This window comes from Quercus robur, chromosome 4, assembly GCF_932294415.1.
Source record: "Quercus robur chromosome 4, dhQueRobu3.1, whole genome shotgun sequence".
Lineage (NCBI taxonomy): Eukaryota > Viridiplantae > Streptophyta > Magnoliopsida > Fagales > Fagaceae > Quercus > Quercus robur.
The window spans coordinates 52,802,166-52,818,844 of record NC_065537.1 but is presented as its reverse complement, the minus strand read 5'-3'; the positions used below and the strand labels follow the sequence as shown (position 1 = coordinate 52,818,844).

At 37.3% G+C, this 16,679-nt stretch overlaps 1 protein-coding gene and 1 long non-coding RNA gene across 2 annotated transcripts; both read right to left on the bottom strand.

Annotated features, from left to right (window-relative positions):
* Positions 1–673: 673 nt before the first annotated feature.
* LOC126724484 (uncharacterized) lies at positions 674–1,626 on the bottom strand. Its single transcript, XR_007655004.1, has 3 exons — positions 1,071–1,626; positions 894–994; positions 674–777 (listed from the first exon to the last, which is right to left on the bottom strand). It is a non-coding gene; the product is annotated as an uncharacterized LOC126724484 (long non-coding RNA).
* Positions 1,627–8,366: 6,740 nt separating this feature from the next.
* On the bottom strand, positions 8,367–12,927 carry LOC126722169 (mitogen-activated protein kinase kinase kinase 20-like). Its single transcript, XM_050425318.1, has 2 exons — positions 12,808–12,927; positions 8,367–9,365 (listed from the first exon to the last, which is right to left on the bottom strand). Exons 1-2 carry the CDS (start codon positions 12,925–12,927, stop codon positions 8,367–8,369), a joined length of 1,119 nt encoding a protein of 372 aa, XP_050281275.1.
* Positions 12,928–16,679: the final 3,752 nt, after the last annotated feature.

The window sequence follows — 16,679 nt, the reverse complement described above, 5'->3', positions numbered from 1 at the left end:
AATGTCAAAAATACTTATAATTTAATTAGATAATCCTTATTCTTAAAAAAAAAAAAAAATTATGGTTAAAATTGTAATTCAAAAAAATTCAAAACCATTAGAGAAACTTTTTTCCTAAAAAGTAGTTTCTCATTTAAATATATCTCACTTTCGTTTAATACATTTTTTTCTAAAAACTAGCACACACTAAACCTAGCAATTTATTTTATTTTAATTCCTAAATTTTAGTTTCTTAAAAATTCCTTAACCATAGATAAATTCTAATTGAAAAATTACATTAAACTCAAAATAAATAAATAAATAAATAGTCTCATTGCATATGCGGAGTGCATGTGATGAGACTAATGAGTACTAAAAAAATTTTAATTAGATCAATGCAAATAGGGTATCTATTAATTTTTCCCTTATAATATTAAAATATATATGTGTGTGTGTTAATATTTGAATTTCATAACTCTCAAGCTTCTGAAATCACCTGATTGAGGTGGTCAATTTACTTATACCGTACAAGTGCAGCTGTCATCTTTTCCCCTTTAATTCTGGGGCAAGAAATCAGCAAAAGTAGATGATATGGCTCTCCCAGGAGCCACTTCCTTATCCTTAACAGCTTCCTTCTATAAATAAAAAAAATTAAGCTCCAACTAGAGGACCTCTCAGATTTCCAACATGTTTATCTAAAAGGCACCCAGCAAAATAAAGTTCCAACAAAATGGGATTTCACCCTCTCTGTAGGTGTCTCCTGCTCTTCGAAGGTCCTTCTATTCCTCTCCCCTCAATCTGCCATATCAAAAAAGCTGGAGCTAAACTCCATACTCTACTTCGAAATTGCATACATACATACATATTATCATCAAAATGAGCAAAAACAAAATAGTGATTAAAAAAAATCTGACCTGTTTGGGTTGTCGATCGTTGTTGGGCAAAGAAAGAAGAAATATAATTGAGCCCCCTTCTTTTATTTCCAAACACATGAAGCTTTGATGGGCAAGCAAAACTGATCCATTAATTAAAAAACAAGCCAACATGGACAATTCAAATTGCTTGAACTTGAGTGTGAGTACAAAGCTTACTCTTGAATAGGCGATTGAGAGACCGTCATCCAATGGTTCTCTTCAGCTCTGAGATGGTAGATATCTTCCTATGCAAGGATGGTCCTTTAAGCTCAAATTCATTCCATTTAATGAATATAGTGGCTCAGCAGACTTTGTTTTTGTGTTTGCAGGAACCTTCATTTTACTATTTTACCTAAACTGAATGTGGTGATCTTGTTTGGGTGGTCTATGCTAAAAATACCTTCCATCATTGTAATTCTACCAAGAAGAAAAGGTAAGCTAGAGTGATTTCTGCCTAGTCTGCTTCCTGATATAATGCGGCTTCAACAATTTTTTCTTTATTTAATGAATGCTTTAAGATAAGCATTAAATTACAAACAACAAGATGCCTAGACACATAAGCATACATTCCACCCTAAGTCAGAGGTTGAAGAAATCATGTACAATTTAACAATTTAGTCATGTGGCTGTGTGCTAAGAAGAGAAAATGCCATTTGGTCCAGAAACCATTAGCTTAAACAAGATGCAAAGTCTGTGATTGTATTATCGATGAAGCGTGCTAGTTTTATAAAATTGCTCCATATACCAAAGTAGGAATAGCAAAAAACTAAACATATTCTTTTTAAATAATAGAAACAGTCAACAATTCAATCAACTCAATAATACCACTAACCATGTAAGTCCTATTATATAAAAAACAAGGCAAAAATTCAAAACTGACTCTCTAACTTTTTATCTTTTGTCATTTCAGTCTTCTAACATTCATTCTTGTCATTTCAGTCCTCTATACCAAAGTAGGAATAGCAAAAAACTAAACACATTCTTTTTAAATAATAGAAACAGTCAACAATTCAATCAACTCAATAATACCACTAACCATGTTAGTCCTATTATATAAAAAAACAAGGCAAAAATTCAAAATTGGCCCTCTAACTTAATTTCATTTTTTGTCATTTCAATTTTCTGACATTCATTCTTGTCATTTCGGTCCTCTAAGTTTCAATTTTTGTTAATTTAGAGTATTCCATTAGATATCAGTTAAGTGGTGCCATCAAGTCTAAGTCAATCTTTCAATCCCCTGCCGTGAACAACTTTCCTTTACATTATGCAAATGTAAGCAATCCCTTAGGGACCAAATGTCTTCGTTAAATAAGGCATTGTTGAAACGTAGAAGACTTGAAGCCTATGAAGTCAGTTCTAATTGTTGACAATAATAGAAACGTTGTCGTTTCTTATCGAGCTAATGACGCACGTGGGAGAGATAAGAAGCAAGCCATGACACAAGCAGTTACTTATTTAGACGACAACGTTTCATCAAGCAAAGAATTGAGACTAAAGCCAAGCGACACCATTTTTGAAGCCAGTTAGATATTTTGGAATCAAAGATTAGTAGATATTTTGTAATCAAAGATTAGTTAGCACGTTGGTAATCAGTTAGTTAGTTCCACATAATTTGGAGTCTATTATAGTCCCTACAGAGAGGTCTATGCATGTTAGGCTGGATCTATATAAGCTTTGTATATTGCTAATTATCTTTTTATGCAAGAAGTTCTTCAATTCTCATCTCTCTCTCTCTCTCTCTCTCTCTCTCTGCTTAAGCCTTTTCTCACTACTCTTGCATCATAATTGTTCATAGATTTCTCAGTTTTCTTCATGGTATCAGAGCCCACAATTCATTCAACCACTCTTCCTACAACACATTCAACTGCAACTACTGCTTCTACAACTTCAACAATGGCTTCCTCGACCAATTCAGGCATTGCCATAAACATTACAAATCAGCCATTACTCTTGCTGTCCAATATGTCAAATATGATGACAGTGAAGCTGGAAAATTCCAATTACATAGTTTAGAAACATCAAATAACAATGGTACTTGAAACCTATTCGATGATTGAATTGCTCAATGGCTCTCAACCTTGTACAGATCAATTTCTCAAAGACAGTTCAGGTGCTGTGACAACCAATCTGAATCCTAAGTTTCATATATGGAAGTCTAAAGAAAAGGCACTTATGACCTTCATCAGCTCAACTCTGTCTCTAACAACTCTTGCTTTCACTGTGGGATGCAATTCTGCTCAAGCAATGTGGAAATTATTGGAGAATCGTTTCTCTTCAGTATCAAGATTTCACATCATGAATTTGAAAGGTGAGATTCACAATATAAAGAAAGGAACTGACAGTGTGGATGTCTATCTGCAAAGAATCAAAGTGGTAAGGGACAAACTTATGGTTGTTGGTGTTCTTATTGATGATGAAGAATTGCTTCACATAGCACTCAAGGGACTGCCAAAGGACTTTAATTCCTTCAAATCTGCTATTCGTACCAAAAGTACACAGCTGACTTTTGATGAGTTGACCACTCTATTGAATGCAAAAGAAGAGTCACTTCTCAAGGTTCTTCCTCTAGACCAACTTGTAAAATCTATGGCAAGATAGGTCATTCGGCCTTAGATTGCTATCACAAGATGGATTTTGCCTTTCAAGGCAAACATCCACCCACCAAATTAGCAGCAATGTCAGCTACTTCCAATGCTAGTCATACTCAAGAACCATGGTTGGCTGACAGTGCAGCAACAGATCACCTTACCTCCAGCTTGAACAATTTGTCCTTTCCCAAGCCTTATGGTGGTCAAGAACACATAACTGTTGGCAATGGTCAGGGCCTTCCAATCACTCACATAGGTAATGTTGACTTACCTAATTCTCATTCTCTTCTTAAACTTAAAAATGTGCTCAGAGTTCCTCAAATTACTTCCAATTTAGCTTTTGTCCATAAACTGTGTTATGATAATAATTGTTAGTGTTATTTTGATGAAAATAAACTTTCCATTCAGGCTTTCCTCACGAGGAAGGTACTCTACCAGGGCAAGAGTGAAAGAGGGTTTTATCCCATCTATCCTCTTCTGACTCCTCATCTCAAGCTTCCTCCCAAAGACAGTGTCTTCTCTACTGCTTTCTCTACAATAACACAACCTAATTGGAACTTGTGGCACTCTAGATTGGGTCATCCCCATCATTCTATTCTTAATAATGTTCTTTCTTCTCTAGGCTTATCTAGAAATAAGACTCATACTACTATGATTCATTGTACTTCCTGTCTTCATGGAAAAAATGCACAAATTGCCCTTTCATGGCTCTCAATTTGTTGCTACTCATGCCTTTGAACTGGTTCATTCTGATGTATGGGGCCTTGCTCCTACTCCTTCTATTAATGGATTTTGCTAATATGTTTTGTTTGTTGATCATTATACATGGTTGTACTTGCTTAAACATAAATCTGATGTGTTCTCTATCTTTGTTCAATTTAAATCCATGGTTGAGACACAATTTTCTACTAAAATTCAGACTTTTAGATCTGATGGTGGTGGTGAATTCACCTCTACTGCCTTTAAGTCTTTTCTTGCTAACAATGGCATTGTTCATCAAATTTCTTGTCCTTACACTCCGCAACAAAATGGCCTTGTTGAGAGGAAGCACAAATACATTATAGAAACTGCTATCACCCTTCTTTCTCATGCTCACCTACCATATTCTTTCTAGTCTTAAGCAGTTTCTACTGCAATATATCTTATTAATCTGTTACCCACTCTTCATTCTCAGTCCCCTTGGTCCCTACTCTATGGTCATACCCCAAATCGCTCTCAACTCAAGATATTTAGATGCAATTGCTACCCTTACCTTAGGCCTTACACTTTTCATAAATTGGAACCTATAACTTGTGAATGCATCTTCTTAGGGTACTCACCTCAATCCAAAGGTTATCTGTGTTATGATCAATCAATTAAAACTCTATACACATCTAGGCATGTTTTGTTTAATGAAGAAGTTTTTCAATTCGGGTCAACACTTTCTGCACCTTCTTCATCTCAATGTGATTCTCTTTCTCAGCTTAACACTTGGTTGTCCAACTTTCTTTACACACATTCCTCTAATGCTCCTTCTATTCTAGGTCCCATTCCTCAGCCCAATTCTGTTTCTACTTCATCTGTCTCTAGTCCTCTTCCTACTGCTATTTCCTTCCCTATTATATCATCTGTTCCTTCTCCTGTCTCTAGTCCTCCTACTTCTCTATCTGCACCATCTCCACCTAATCCCATCCCTACTGCTATTTCTGCCACATCTACTCTCCCTCTTATGCCCACTACCACCAATTCTCATCAATTCTATACAAACCAAGTCCAAGAGTGGCATTACCAAGCCTAAAGTGTGTTATGCTTCTGTTCTTGATTACACCTATACTGAACCACCTAATTTTAAGATTGCTTCCAAGTATCCTCAATGGTGTTCAGCTATGGACACTGAATTTCAAGCAATGCAGAAACAAGGCACCTGGTCTCTTGTTCCCCATCCTCCTCATAAGAATCTAGTAGGCTACAAGTGGGTATATAAGTTGAAGCTTAACAGTGATAAAACAATTTCTAGATATAAGGCTAGATTGGTTGCCAAGGGTTTTCATCAACAACCTAGTCTGGATTGCTCAGAAACATTCAGCCGAGCTGTCAAGCCTGCCACTGTGAGGATTATTATTGCCCTTGTTGTTAGCTGCTATTGGCCTTTGAGACAATTGGATATCAGCAATGCATTTTTACATGGTTTTCTCTAAGAGGAAGTCTATATGGCTCAACCTCCTGGTTACATTAATTTTGCTCATCCTGACTATGTTTGCCAACTACATAAATCTCTCTATGGTTTGAAACGAGCTCCAAGGGCTTGGTTTGAACGGTTCACAAGCCAGCTTCTTCACCTTGGCTTCACGGCTTTTGTTGCTGGCCCTTCTTTATTTGTGTATCATAATCCACATGTCTTGCTCTACCTACTCCTCTATGTTGATGATACTATCATCATTGGCCCCAATCCTCATCACATTAATTCTCTAGTCAATGCCTTGGGCAGGGCCTTTGAGCTTAGAGATTTGGGTCCTCTCAATTATTTCCTTAGGATTCAGATACTTCCCACTAGCACTGGTGTTTCTCTCAACCAATCCAAGTATGCTCTGGATCCCCTTCATAAGTTTGACATGGACAAGCCAAGCCTATGAAGACACCTTGTTGCCCCTTAACCAGACTCACTTCTACTTCTGGACAGCTTCTTTCTGACTCATCTCCTTATCGTAGCATGGTTTGGGTTCTCCAGTATCTCACTTTTACTTGGCCCGATCTCTCATATGTTGTTCTTCAGCTTTGTCAGTTTATGCAGTTCCCTACTAATCAGCATTTTGCAGCTGCTAAGAAAGTCTTGCGCTATGTCTGCGGCACCCTCAATCATTCTCTTCAATTCAATCATGGTTTATTAACCCTTTCAGCCTTTACTAACACAGACTAGGCCGGTGACCCTTTTGATCGTCGGTTTAACACAAGCTACCTTGTTTTCCTTGGTTCTAGCTCAATTTCTTGGTCCGCTAAGAAGTAGTTCACTGTTTCCCGTTCTTCAACAGAGGCTGAATATCGTGCTCTCGCCACTACCACTGCTGAATTATCTTGGTTGTGTTCCTTGTGTCGTGAGCTTCACCTTGTGCTTCTTTATGTTCCACAACTTTGGTGTGATAATGTCTTTGCATTGTCTCTTGCTTCCAATACTGTCTTTCATGCCCGTACCAAGCATATCCAAGTTGATTTTCACTTTGTTCGTGAGAGTCCTCTGTCGTGATATTCAAGTGCATTTTGTCTCTGGCAAAGACAATCTTGCCGATGTCTTCACTAAGCCTCTGACTGCTTCCTTATTTTCTTCCTTTGTTCGCAAACTCATGGCTATTTCTTCCCCCATTCGTTTGAAGGGGGATGTTGACAATAATAGAAACGCTGTTGTTTCTTATCGAGCTAATGACGCACATGGGAGAGATAAGAAGCAAGCAATGATACAAGCAGTTACTTATTTAGACGACAGCGTTTCATCAAGCAAGGATTTGAGACTAAAGCCAAGCGACGCTATCTCTGAAGCCAGTTAGATATTTTGGAATCAAAGATTAGTTAGATATTTTGTAATCAAAGATTAGTTAGAGCGTTGGTAATTAGTTAGTTAGCTCCGCATAATTTGGAGTCTGTTATAGTCCCTACAGAGAGGTCTATGCGTGTTAGGCTGGATCTATATAAGTTCTTCAGTTCTCATCACTCACTCACTCTCTCTCTCTCTCTCTCTCTCTCTCTCTCTGCTTAAGCCTTTTCTCACTACTCTTGCATCATAATTGTTCATAGATTTCTCAGTTTTCTTCACTAATCGTGAAGGGTCTAGTTGAGCACGAGTTTATCATAGGAGAATTCCTTAATTCTTGCTTTTATCTAGGTGCCCCAAATATAGTTCTCTCTATATTCCGATGAATTGAAAAGCCGAGCTTGTTCTTGCATAATTTGATGATCAGGTGTCTATGCAATAATTGTCTATATAAAGAAGTCTTATTTCTCTATTTGAGTTGTTGATTTTCAGGTTGCCCTTCTGATGATTATACTTTTCCATTTGTCATCAAGGCATGTTCAACTTTGAATACATTATGGACAGGAAAGGAGGTTCATTTTGTTGTTTTGAGAACTGCGTTTGAGCAAAATTTAGTTCTACAGACTGCTTTGATTGATTTGTATGCGAAGTTTGGGGATTTAGTCTGAAAGTAGTGAACTACTTTGATTTAGTCAATTTTGTCAATCTAGGTCTCTCTCTCAATCCCCTAATTTTTAGTGTTTTTTTTTTAATAAAAGTTGTTTATTTTTTTTAATTCCAATTTTTTTTTTAAAGAGCCAAAACGGCATCATTTTGATTCACTTAATGACACCACTTAACTGACTTTTAACGTAACACTAAATTGACAAAAATTGAAACTTAGAGGACTAAAATAACAAAAACGAAAGTTAGTGGACTAAAATGACAACTGATGAAAGTTAGAGGGTCAATTTTGGATTTTTACCAAAAAACAAATATGAAACCAACATTGCATAATAAAACTAATCACATTCTGTTGGAATAATATAATAGTAACAGTTAGAAATAGAATAGAATTCATCTAAGTTAAAGGAAAGGAAGAAGAAATGACTTGAATCAAGTTGTAGGGGAGTGGGGCATTTAAACCAAAGCCTTATATTAAAAAATATGGATAGAACTCAGTATTCAAACTTTGTATTCTCAATGTCCAAAAAAAAAAAGAGAGAGAGAGAGAGAGAGAGAGAGTAACAAGCTTCCTACTCTAAAATAAGTATACAAAAAAGTCGCCATACAATGAGTCAATGTACAGCTACACTCCATCAAACAGCAGAAACCATATTTCATATCATTATAACTCTGGGAAGTACCCGCTCCATCAAATTAAGACGATGCTGATCTGAGATCTCAATTTTTTTTGAATCTAACTGCTGAACCGAGTGGTATGATATTATCTACACGAACAAAATTGAAAAGCTTTACAGCAGCTTCCACTGCTTCTTTGGAAGCCCATGATGAGCCAAAAAGTGTTACTTGATTCCCAATTTCAATTTCAGAGGGGTCCTCCATAATGTCATCATCATACACCTCCTGCACCTCTTCTTCTTTAAATTTTTCTTCAAGATCAGAAGAAGCAACAGCACAAGAGGATAAGAAACCCACTTCAAATTCGGGCATGTCGTGTAAAACAACATTGACGAAAGAGTGATATAAGAGGCTGCCAACACTTGACCTCTCTTCAGGATTCCTAACAAAGCATTTAAGCAAGAAGTCTTTGGCCAGATGTGAGATCCTATCTGGGATACTGGTTATTGCCGAGGCAATTTGCTTCCAAAGGTCTTCAATACCCTCATCCAAATTCAGTTTCCAAATTGGCCTCCTTGTTAGCTTATTGAGAACCACACAACCGAGTGCCCAAACATCAGATGGTTGAAGCTGAATCTCATCAACAATGCTCTCAGGAGCAATATACATGGCAGTCCCTCTAACACCTATCTCCAAGTCTCTTAAAGTACTTTTTGCCAAACCAAAATCAGCTATTTTTGCAACCAATAAACCTGTCTCATCAGGTGCAAGCAGAATATTTTGAGGCTTTATATCACAATGAACAATGCCTTTCTTGTGAACAAAGTCCAGCCACTCAAGTAACATCCTTGTAAAGCGCTTCACGTCCTCCTCAGGCAAGCCACATTCTAATTTCTTGATTAGATCAGCAAGAGTTCCTTGAGAAGCATACTCCATAAAGTAATTGGCTATGCAAGGGGCCTCTTCATCCTCAGCATCAACGGTAAAATCTTCTCTAAAGCAAGTAACAATGTAAGGGCAGCCCTGAAGAGCATCCAGAAAACCATTGTCTAGCCAAGGCTCCTCAGAATCATCCTCCTTAGTAGACTTCACGGCCACAACCTGGGTAGCATTAGCAGAGATACTTAGTCCAGGATCAGTGAGAACAGCCAAATATTTAGACCCAAAACCCCCTTTTCCAAGCAGTGGGCCTCATTGCCATGACCCTCCCATTAGACTTTTCTGTAGTTTAAACTCGCCTTCTTCATATTCAGATTCCAGTTCTCGCTTTCTCTTCATTGTACAAAAGTAAAGGAAGCGACTTTACAGTGAAAGAGAGAATCTCTGAGGGTAAAATCAAAAACCCTTTAGCCGGAAGAGAAAAACCCTTTAGCTAGAAGAGAGAGAATCAGTGGATATTCAAAAGGTGAAAGTGTTTGAGCGTTTAGAGTGCGAGAGAGAAAAAAAAATGGTTCGGTCCCCTTAATGCTCAGGAAGAAAACAATTTGGTCAGTGACTTTGTTGCTTCTAATGGTTGCTGGAATTGGGATAACCTCTCCTTCTCTCCTCCCCAATCTTTCCTGGATGTTATTCAAGCCATTCCCACCAATCCCACCTCTCCAAGTAGTGGCACTATTGCATGGTCTCCTTCAAGTGATGGAAATTTCACATTGGGTTCGGCCTACCTGCTAGCTAAAGGTTTAAATGTTTTGAACCCTACTACTAATAATCTTAACTGGATTTGGAAAATGAACACCCCTCAAAAAATCATCCTTTTTGTTTGGCTCTGTTCTCATAATAGTATACCAGTTAGAAAAGTTTTGGGTTCAAGGGGTTTAACCATATATTAAGCTTGCCCCCTCTGTCACAGCCATGAGGAAACAAGTAATCATCTCCTTAGAGAATGTCACTTCTCGGTAAGTTTCTGGAACCAGCTTGGTCTTCCTTCAAATGTCATCCAATCCTTTGGACTTCCCCTCCTTGATTGGCTACACTTCAATGGTACTTCCAAGCTCACCTCTCAATGCCATCGTGTACCATGGGGAATCAGTTTTTGCTTCGGGCTTCGGTCACTTTGGCTAAACAGAAACTCAGTTGTTCATCAAAGGAACCAAGCAACCCCTCCTAGCATTAAAGAGTGTATTGCAAGAGCTACAGAATTTTTCTACCTCACTCAAGGAGCCAACCAGCCAATCCCTCAAAGAAGTTTGCATATCTCTTGGATCAAGCCGAACCCCGGATGGCATAAACTCAACACCGATGCCTCTGTTTTGGCAGCCTCGGATCATGCTTGTGGTGGAGGTCTTATTAGAGATTCAAGTGGTGACTGGGTGAAAGGTTTCTCTAGGAAAATTGGCAAGTCTAGCTGCCTTTTATCTGAGCTTTGGGCATTAAGAGATGGGCTAATTATGGCTAGAGATCTTCATATTGAAAAACTCATTATTAATGTGGATGCACTTGAAGTTTTTAACCTCCTCTCTCACACAAAAGCCACTAATCGGCTAATCCAACCCATTGTGGATTATTGCAGGAACACTCTCCAAGCTTTCCAAGAGGTCCAGCTACAACACTGCTTCAGGGAGACTAACCGTGCTACTGACTTCCTTGCTAAACTAGGACATAGCTAGCTTGATCCTTTTGTTTACTATGTTTCCCCTCCTTTTGGTGTTATGAAGGTCTTAACTAATGATGCTACTAGTGTTTTGTATACTCGAACCACTCGAGGTGTAACTGTTTCCATTTAATCTAATCTAATTATCTCCTCTTTACCAAAAAAAAAATGGTTCTGATCAATTGATTAATGGAAATTTATGCAAAAAAACAAATCGAACCGTTGGCTTGGCTACATTAGAGCAACTTATCTAAATTTTTGTACTATTTGGACAATAAACAGCTATATTTAACTTTTACCTATTTACTTTTTCAAATACACTTTTTAACAGATTTTCTATCATTTTCTTCATCTCATTTTAGTATTATTTCTTCATTCATTTTTTTTTTAATCATTATTTATTCTTCCTATGTTCATTCCCAACAACTATATTTTTAAAATTTTTAACAACTATATTTTTAAAAAAAAGAAAAACTTCTTCAAACTTTTCAATAATCAAATTTCTCAAATGGTAATATTTCTTAAGGGATTTTTATTTTTATGAGTAATACTACAGTCACAAACTATTTTACAACATTTTTATAAAATGTTGATATGGCCAACTTTTTATTAGTTTTCATGTAAGCCTACCATTAACACCACATTTTTATTTACCAATAACTACTCACCACATCAGCAAGTTGTAAATTTCTTTGTAATAATATTTGTATCTCTTGCATTATTCCCAAATGTTCATGCCAATTCTTTGCTATTATTCATTGAGAGATGCTACGTCTGTAACATTTTTACAACATTTTTACAACAAATCACAGGTGGTTAATTGTTATTGGTTCAAATTTGAAACTAACACTAAGATTACTTTTTTGCCCTAACAATAACAACCAGTAATAACCTGCCACTTAGGATTTGTTGTAAAAATATTATAGACATATCATTTCTCTTATTCATTAACTTATAATTAATTACTTTTTAGAAAAACTTACCATACTTTTCATTAAAAAAAAGTCCACCACACGGAATAGACCAATTCCTTTTATTTTTTATTATTGATTAAATTATAATTAATTTCCTTAAAAAAAAAAAACTTAACATAATTATTATCATTAAAAACAATTCCACCACAACACACATTTTCCATTTTTTCTCCACCCCTTCCTTTTTTGTTTCAGAGAGGAAAAAAAAAAAAAAAGATTAGAGAAATCATCCCACAGGAATCTCCGAGAGAGAGAGGTCACCACTGCGAAGGCTGGTGGAGATCATCCACTCACCGCCGCCAGTCCTCCTCCTCACCACCAAGTGCATGCAAACCTGGTTGGGTCAGATTGGCTTCTTTCTCTCTCTTTTTTTCTTCCTTCTTTTCTTGTTTTGATTCACTTTGTTATTATAATGGAGCTTAGATAGGCTTTCATGTTCTTGATCTATTGTTTTTGTTTTGATTTTAGCTTTGTTGTTCTAATTAAATTTGTCTTTTTCCCTATTCTTGATATGTTATTTCTACACTTTGCCCACCTGAACTTCAATTCGTTGCTCGCCTCTCTGTTTGCCGTTAGAAAAACATATTTTTAGGGGAAAACAAACATAACAAAGATCAAAAAGTTAGGGTTTTTTATTGCTTTAAGAACTTCTATAAGAACAAAGTAGAGGAATAGCCCACAAATCAACAGTATTGCTATTCTCTTGTCGAATGGGTTATTCAAACATGTATTGGTTTGGATCTGTACTCTTAGTTGTTTCTTTGCCTAAAAAGCAACCTCCTTTTTATCAAAACAGCACCCATATACTCAAAACCCACAAGCTAATGACCAACACGTGCACAGAGCTCCCAAAGTATTGAAGTGTTCAAGAGCATATTCAACTTAGTCTTTATCACAAGCACTATTTTCGGTGAGATCTTAACAATAAGAACACACCAAAACCACAGCAACCCAGGAGTAAATCCCAGAAAAGAATAACCTCAGAACCCGAAAGAAAAAAATACCCAGAAAAATTTTCAAAGAAATTGGGTAAATTCGCTTGTGGGTTGAGCATCATGCGCACGCCACCGCCTTTGTGCAGCGCCACTCCAGGAGCCATTGGTTCGGGTGAGGAAGAATGCAGCAGAGTAGTTGGAGGAGAGGCAGAGTGATTGGGCGTACTCAAAGTCGATTTTGGTTTTGGATATGCTTAGGAACTTTGCGTTTATTAGGGTCAGGTTGATGGTGTTGGGGCTGAGGATGGAGGAGAGGCCGATTGCACCGTTGAGGGTGTGGGTTGTTGGATATGTGGTGCAATGTTTGTTTCATATGGGGTGTGTGATAGTTGAGTATAAGAAACGACATGGGGTGCGTTTGATGGGATTGGAAGGAAGTGGGGTTTAGGAAAGTGGTGCGGATTTGAATTTGAATTCAAGTTCAACTTCTGGGTCTAGGAGTGATGGTGAAGATTATGGGATTGAGAAACCAGGTTGGGGAGAAACCAAGGAAGGCCAGTTTTGACAACGTTGTCCTTGTCCTTGTTGTTTTTGTTTTTGTTGTTATTTGCTTCGATATATCTTTTGTTTAATATAGGGCTTGGTTAAAAATTCATTTTGCATTGAGAAAATTTGTTCTCATAGAAGTTCTTAAGCATTAAAAAATCCTAACATTTTGATCATTGTTATGTTTGTTTTTCCTTAAAAATATGTTTTTCTAACGGCAAAGGGAGAGGTGGGTAACGGATGGGTAATGGATTGAAGTTCAGGTAAGCAAAGTGTAAAGTTTTAAACCACGAGTAGGCAAAGTGAAAATGGGCCTAACCACAGGTGAGTTTACTGTAATTATCCCTTAAATTTATTTTGATTTTAGATTGTGTTTGTGTTTTGATTGTGTTATTGTTTAATACATTTGAGAGAGAGAGATGAACAAAGAAGAGAGGAGGAAAGAGAAAGAATTTTTTTTTATTCAGCAGGGTATTTTTTTTAAGATAAAATAATGATTTGGAGTTGCTAAAGTGTTCTCTAGATTAAGAGAACTATTGTAGCAACTTAAAAAAAAAAAAAAAAAAAAAAAAAAAAAAAAAAAAAAAAAAAATTGGAAAAGTTTTGGGTTTAGAGAATCTGTTGGAATTGATTTTTTGGGTTTAATCTCCAAAAAATGGCTTTGGCTAATCTATTGGAGATACTCTTAGACTTTCACCCCAAGGAACTCTGTTTCCACTCTTCAAGAAACGCAATTTCTTTTTCCAATGGTTCAATTTTTCATGGAAAAATAAATATTGTGGCAAATCACACATCCTAATTAATAAATAAATAAAAATTACTTTATGGGTGTGCATTTGGAGAAAGTATATGTTGTTTCTCCAGGTCAACATCCACGTGGTGTTTCTAAGTCCAATGAAAAGTGACATGTGTATCAAAGAAAACACATCAACACTTCAGCCTTTTATACGAGTAGAGTAATCCTTTCCCCCCTCCCTTCAGTGATGGCAGAAAGAAGGGTGAGCTCTCTAATTAATCCTGATTTGGGTGTGTGGAAATCTGAGGAGGTAAACCATGCTTTTCTACCTCATGAAGCTTCAATGATATTAGGTATTCCACTAAGCTATAGAAATCCCCCTGATTGTGTGTCTTGGTCGTGCACCCCAACCGGAGAATTCAGCACTAGTAGTGCTTATAAGTTGCTGGCTGCCTCGGCTTCAACAAAACATGCAAGTTCGTCCAACCAGGCCAACCAAAGGAGCTTTTGGAAACGTCTTTGGAAGATGCAGGTGCCCAACAAAATAAAACATTTTGTTTGGAGGGTGTGTAACAATGCCTTACCCACTAAATGCAATCTAAAGCAAAGACATATTGCAGAATCGGATGCGTGTGAGCTCTGTAAAGCTGCTCCAAAAGATGCTCTCCATGCGTTGTGTTTCTGCAGCCATGTAGCTCCTGTGTGGCTGCCCTACCAATGGTTCCAGTCCATGATATCTCTCCTTCCCCTGAATTTCTGTGATTTACTTAACAAGTTTATGCAGGTAGGTGACGAATTCAAAACGGAGATGTTCGCAACAATTACATGGAGCTTATGGAATAGACGTAACGCTCTCCATTTTGGACGTGATGCTCTACCCATAGCGAAGATCAGCGCCGCTGCATGTGCTCTACTCCACGACTTCATTACCAGTCAGATTCCAGAAGCTTCTCTCTCTCGACCTGCTGTTCGGCATCAGTGGCGCCATCCAAAACAAGGATTTGTTAAAGTGAACTTCAATGCTGCCCTCTTCAAACACACGAACTCAACTGGACTCGGTGTCATCGTGCGTGATTGGCGAGGTGCTAACCTTGGTGCTCTGTCTGTGCCTGCTATGCTATCATCAACAGTTGCTGATATGGAAGCTCTCGCTTGCCTCAAAGTGGTCCAATTTGCTGCTGAGCTTGATCTTCATCACGTAATATTTGTAGGTGACTCGGCCACAATTATTTCTGCAGTTTCCCAGGGGACTTCGAGACTGTCCTCCTTCGAAAATATAGTAGATGATGTACGGCATCTACTGCCTAGTTTTTCATCAATTATTTTTAGTCATGTAAACCGCTCGGGTAATATAGTAGCGGATGCTCTTGCAAAAAAGGCCTCTTCCATTGTTGGCTGCCAGCTTTGGATGGAAGCTTTGCCTTTAGACATTGCCGAGCTGATAGACTTTGATGTTCATTAAGTTCTGTTTTGTTTATTCAATAAAGTCCCAGGCTTGTGGTCTGGTTTCTCCTAAATCAAATTTCTCTCTCTCTCTCTCTCTCTCTCTAGTTTCTTCTCCTTGGAATCTAAATCCCATTTGTCCCAAATTTTCAATTCGAACCTCCGCCATGCTCTTAGACAAATTCCTTTTCACCCCAAACCGGCACCACCCAACTACACCGTCGCACCACTTATCCTCACTTTCTTTTCTTTCACCCTCCCCTCCATTGCACCGCCGCAATACCTAAGTATCCTTGGTCCAACAACCATAAGGAGCCACCCCCATCTCATATTTCACACTAACTCTTTTTTCTTTTCTTTTCTTTTTTCTTTTCTTTTTTTTTTTTTTTTTTTTCAACTAAGAGAACTACGAAAATCAACATCCAAGTGCAGTGTAGGTGAGTTCCTTTCAAAAAAAAAAAAAAAATCCTTGGTCTATTTACTGCTCTATCATTGTAATTTTTTGGATTTAACTTAAACTGTACTGTAGCTAAAGCTATTGCTTCAATTTGATTTTAAGTTTTCAATTTTCCCATTTTGCTCTTTGTACAATGTCTCTGATTATCAACTCTCCCTTCGGTTTTTTTTTTTTTTTTATATATAAATTTTTAGGAGGGGAGGGGAATCACTTATGTGCTTTGTCGCTGAATTATAATGCTCTAGGAACTTCAAGGAGATTGGAAATGGGTTTTCATTGTGGTGGAAGTGGCCATTACTGATCTATTGTTTCAGTCCCTCCTACTTCCATATGAGAATACTATTCAAGTACTGTGATTAACTGTACATTTTGTTGCCAAGTTTGATGGTTCATAGTCCACTAATGGATTGGAGTTTAGTGTCATTTTGATGTTAGCTATTTGTGGTTAAAAATGAGGATAATTCAGATGGAGGAGAGATTTGGGGTTTGGGCATGTTGAACGTTTTTGTGAGTGAAAATTTAAATGGTGATTATCTATTTGAGATTGTATTGTATATAAAAATGAGAGTTTGGCATTATGTAATGTTCAAAAATAGGAAAACAATTTTGATCTACATGAGGCTTGGACAATGGTTTTTTTATTTTAAGAATTGCAGATTTCAATAAATGCATTGTTAGTAAAACTTTTTACTCTATAAACAAATAGAACTTGTTAAAATAAGACCATATGCATG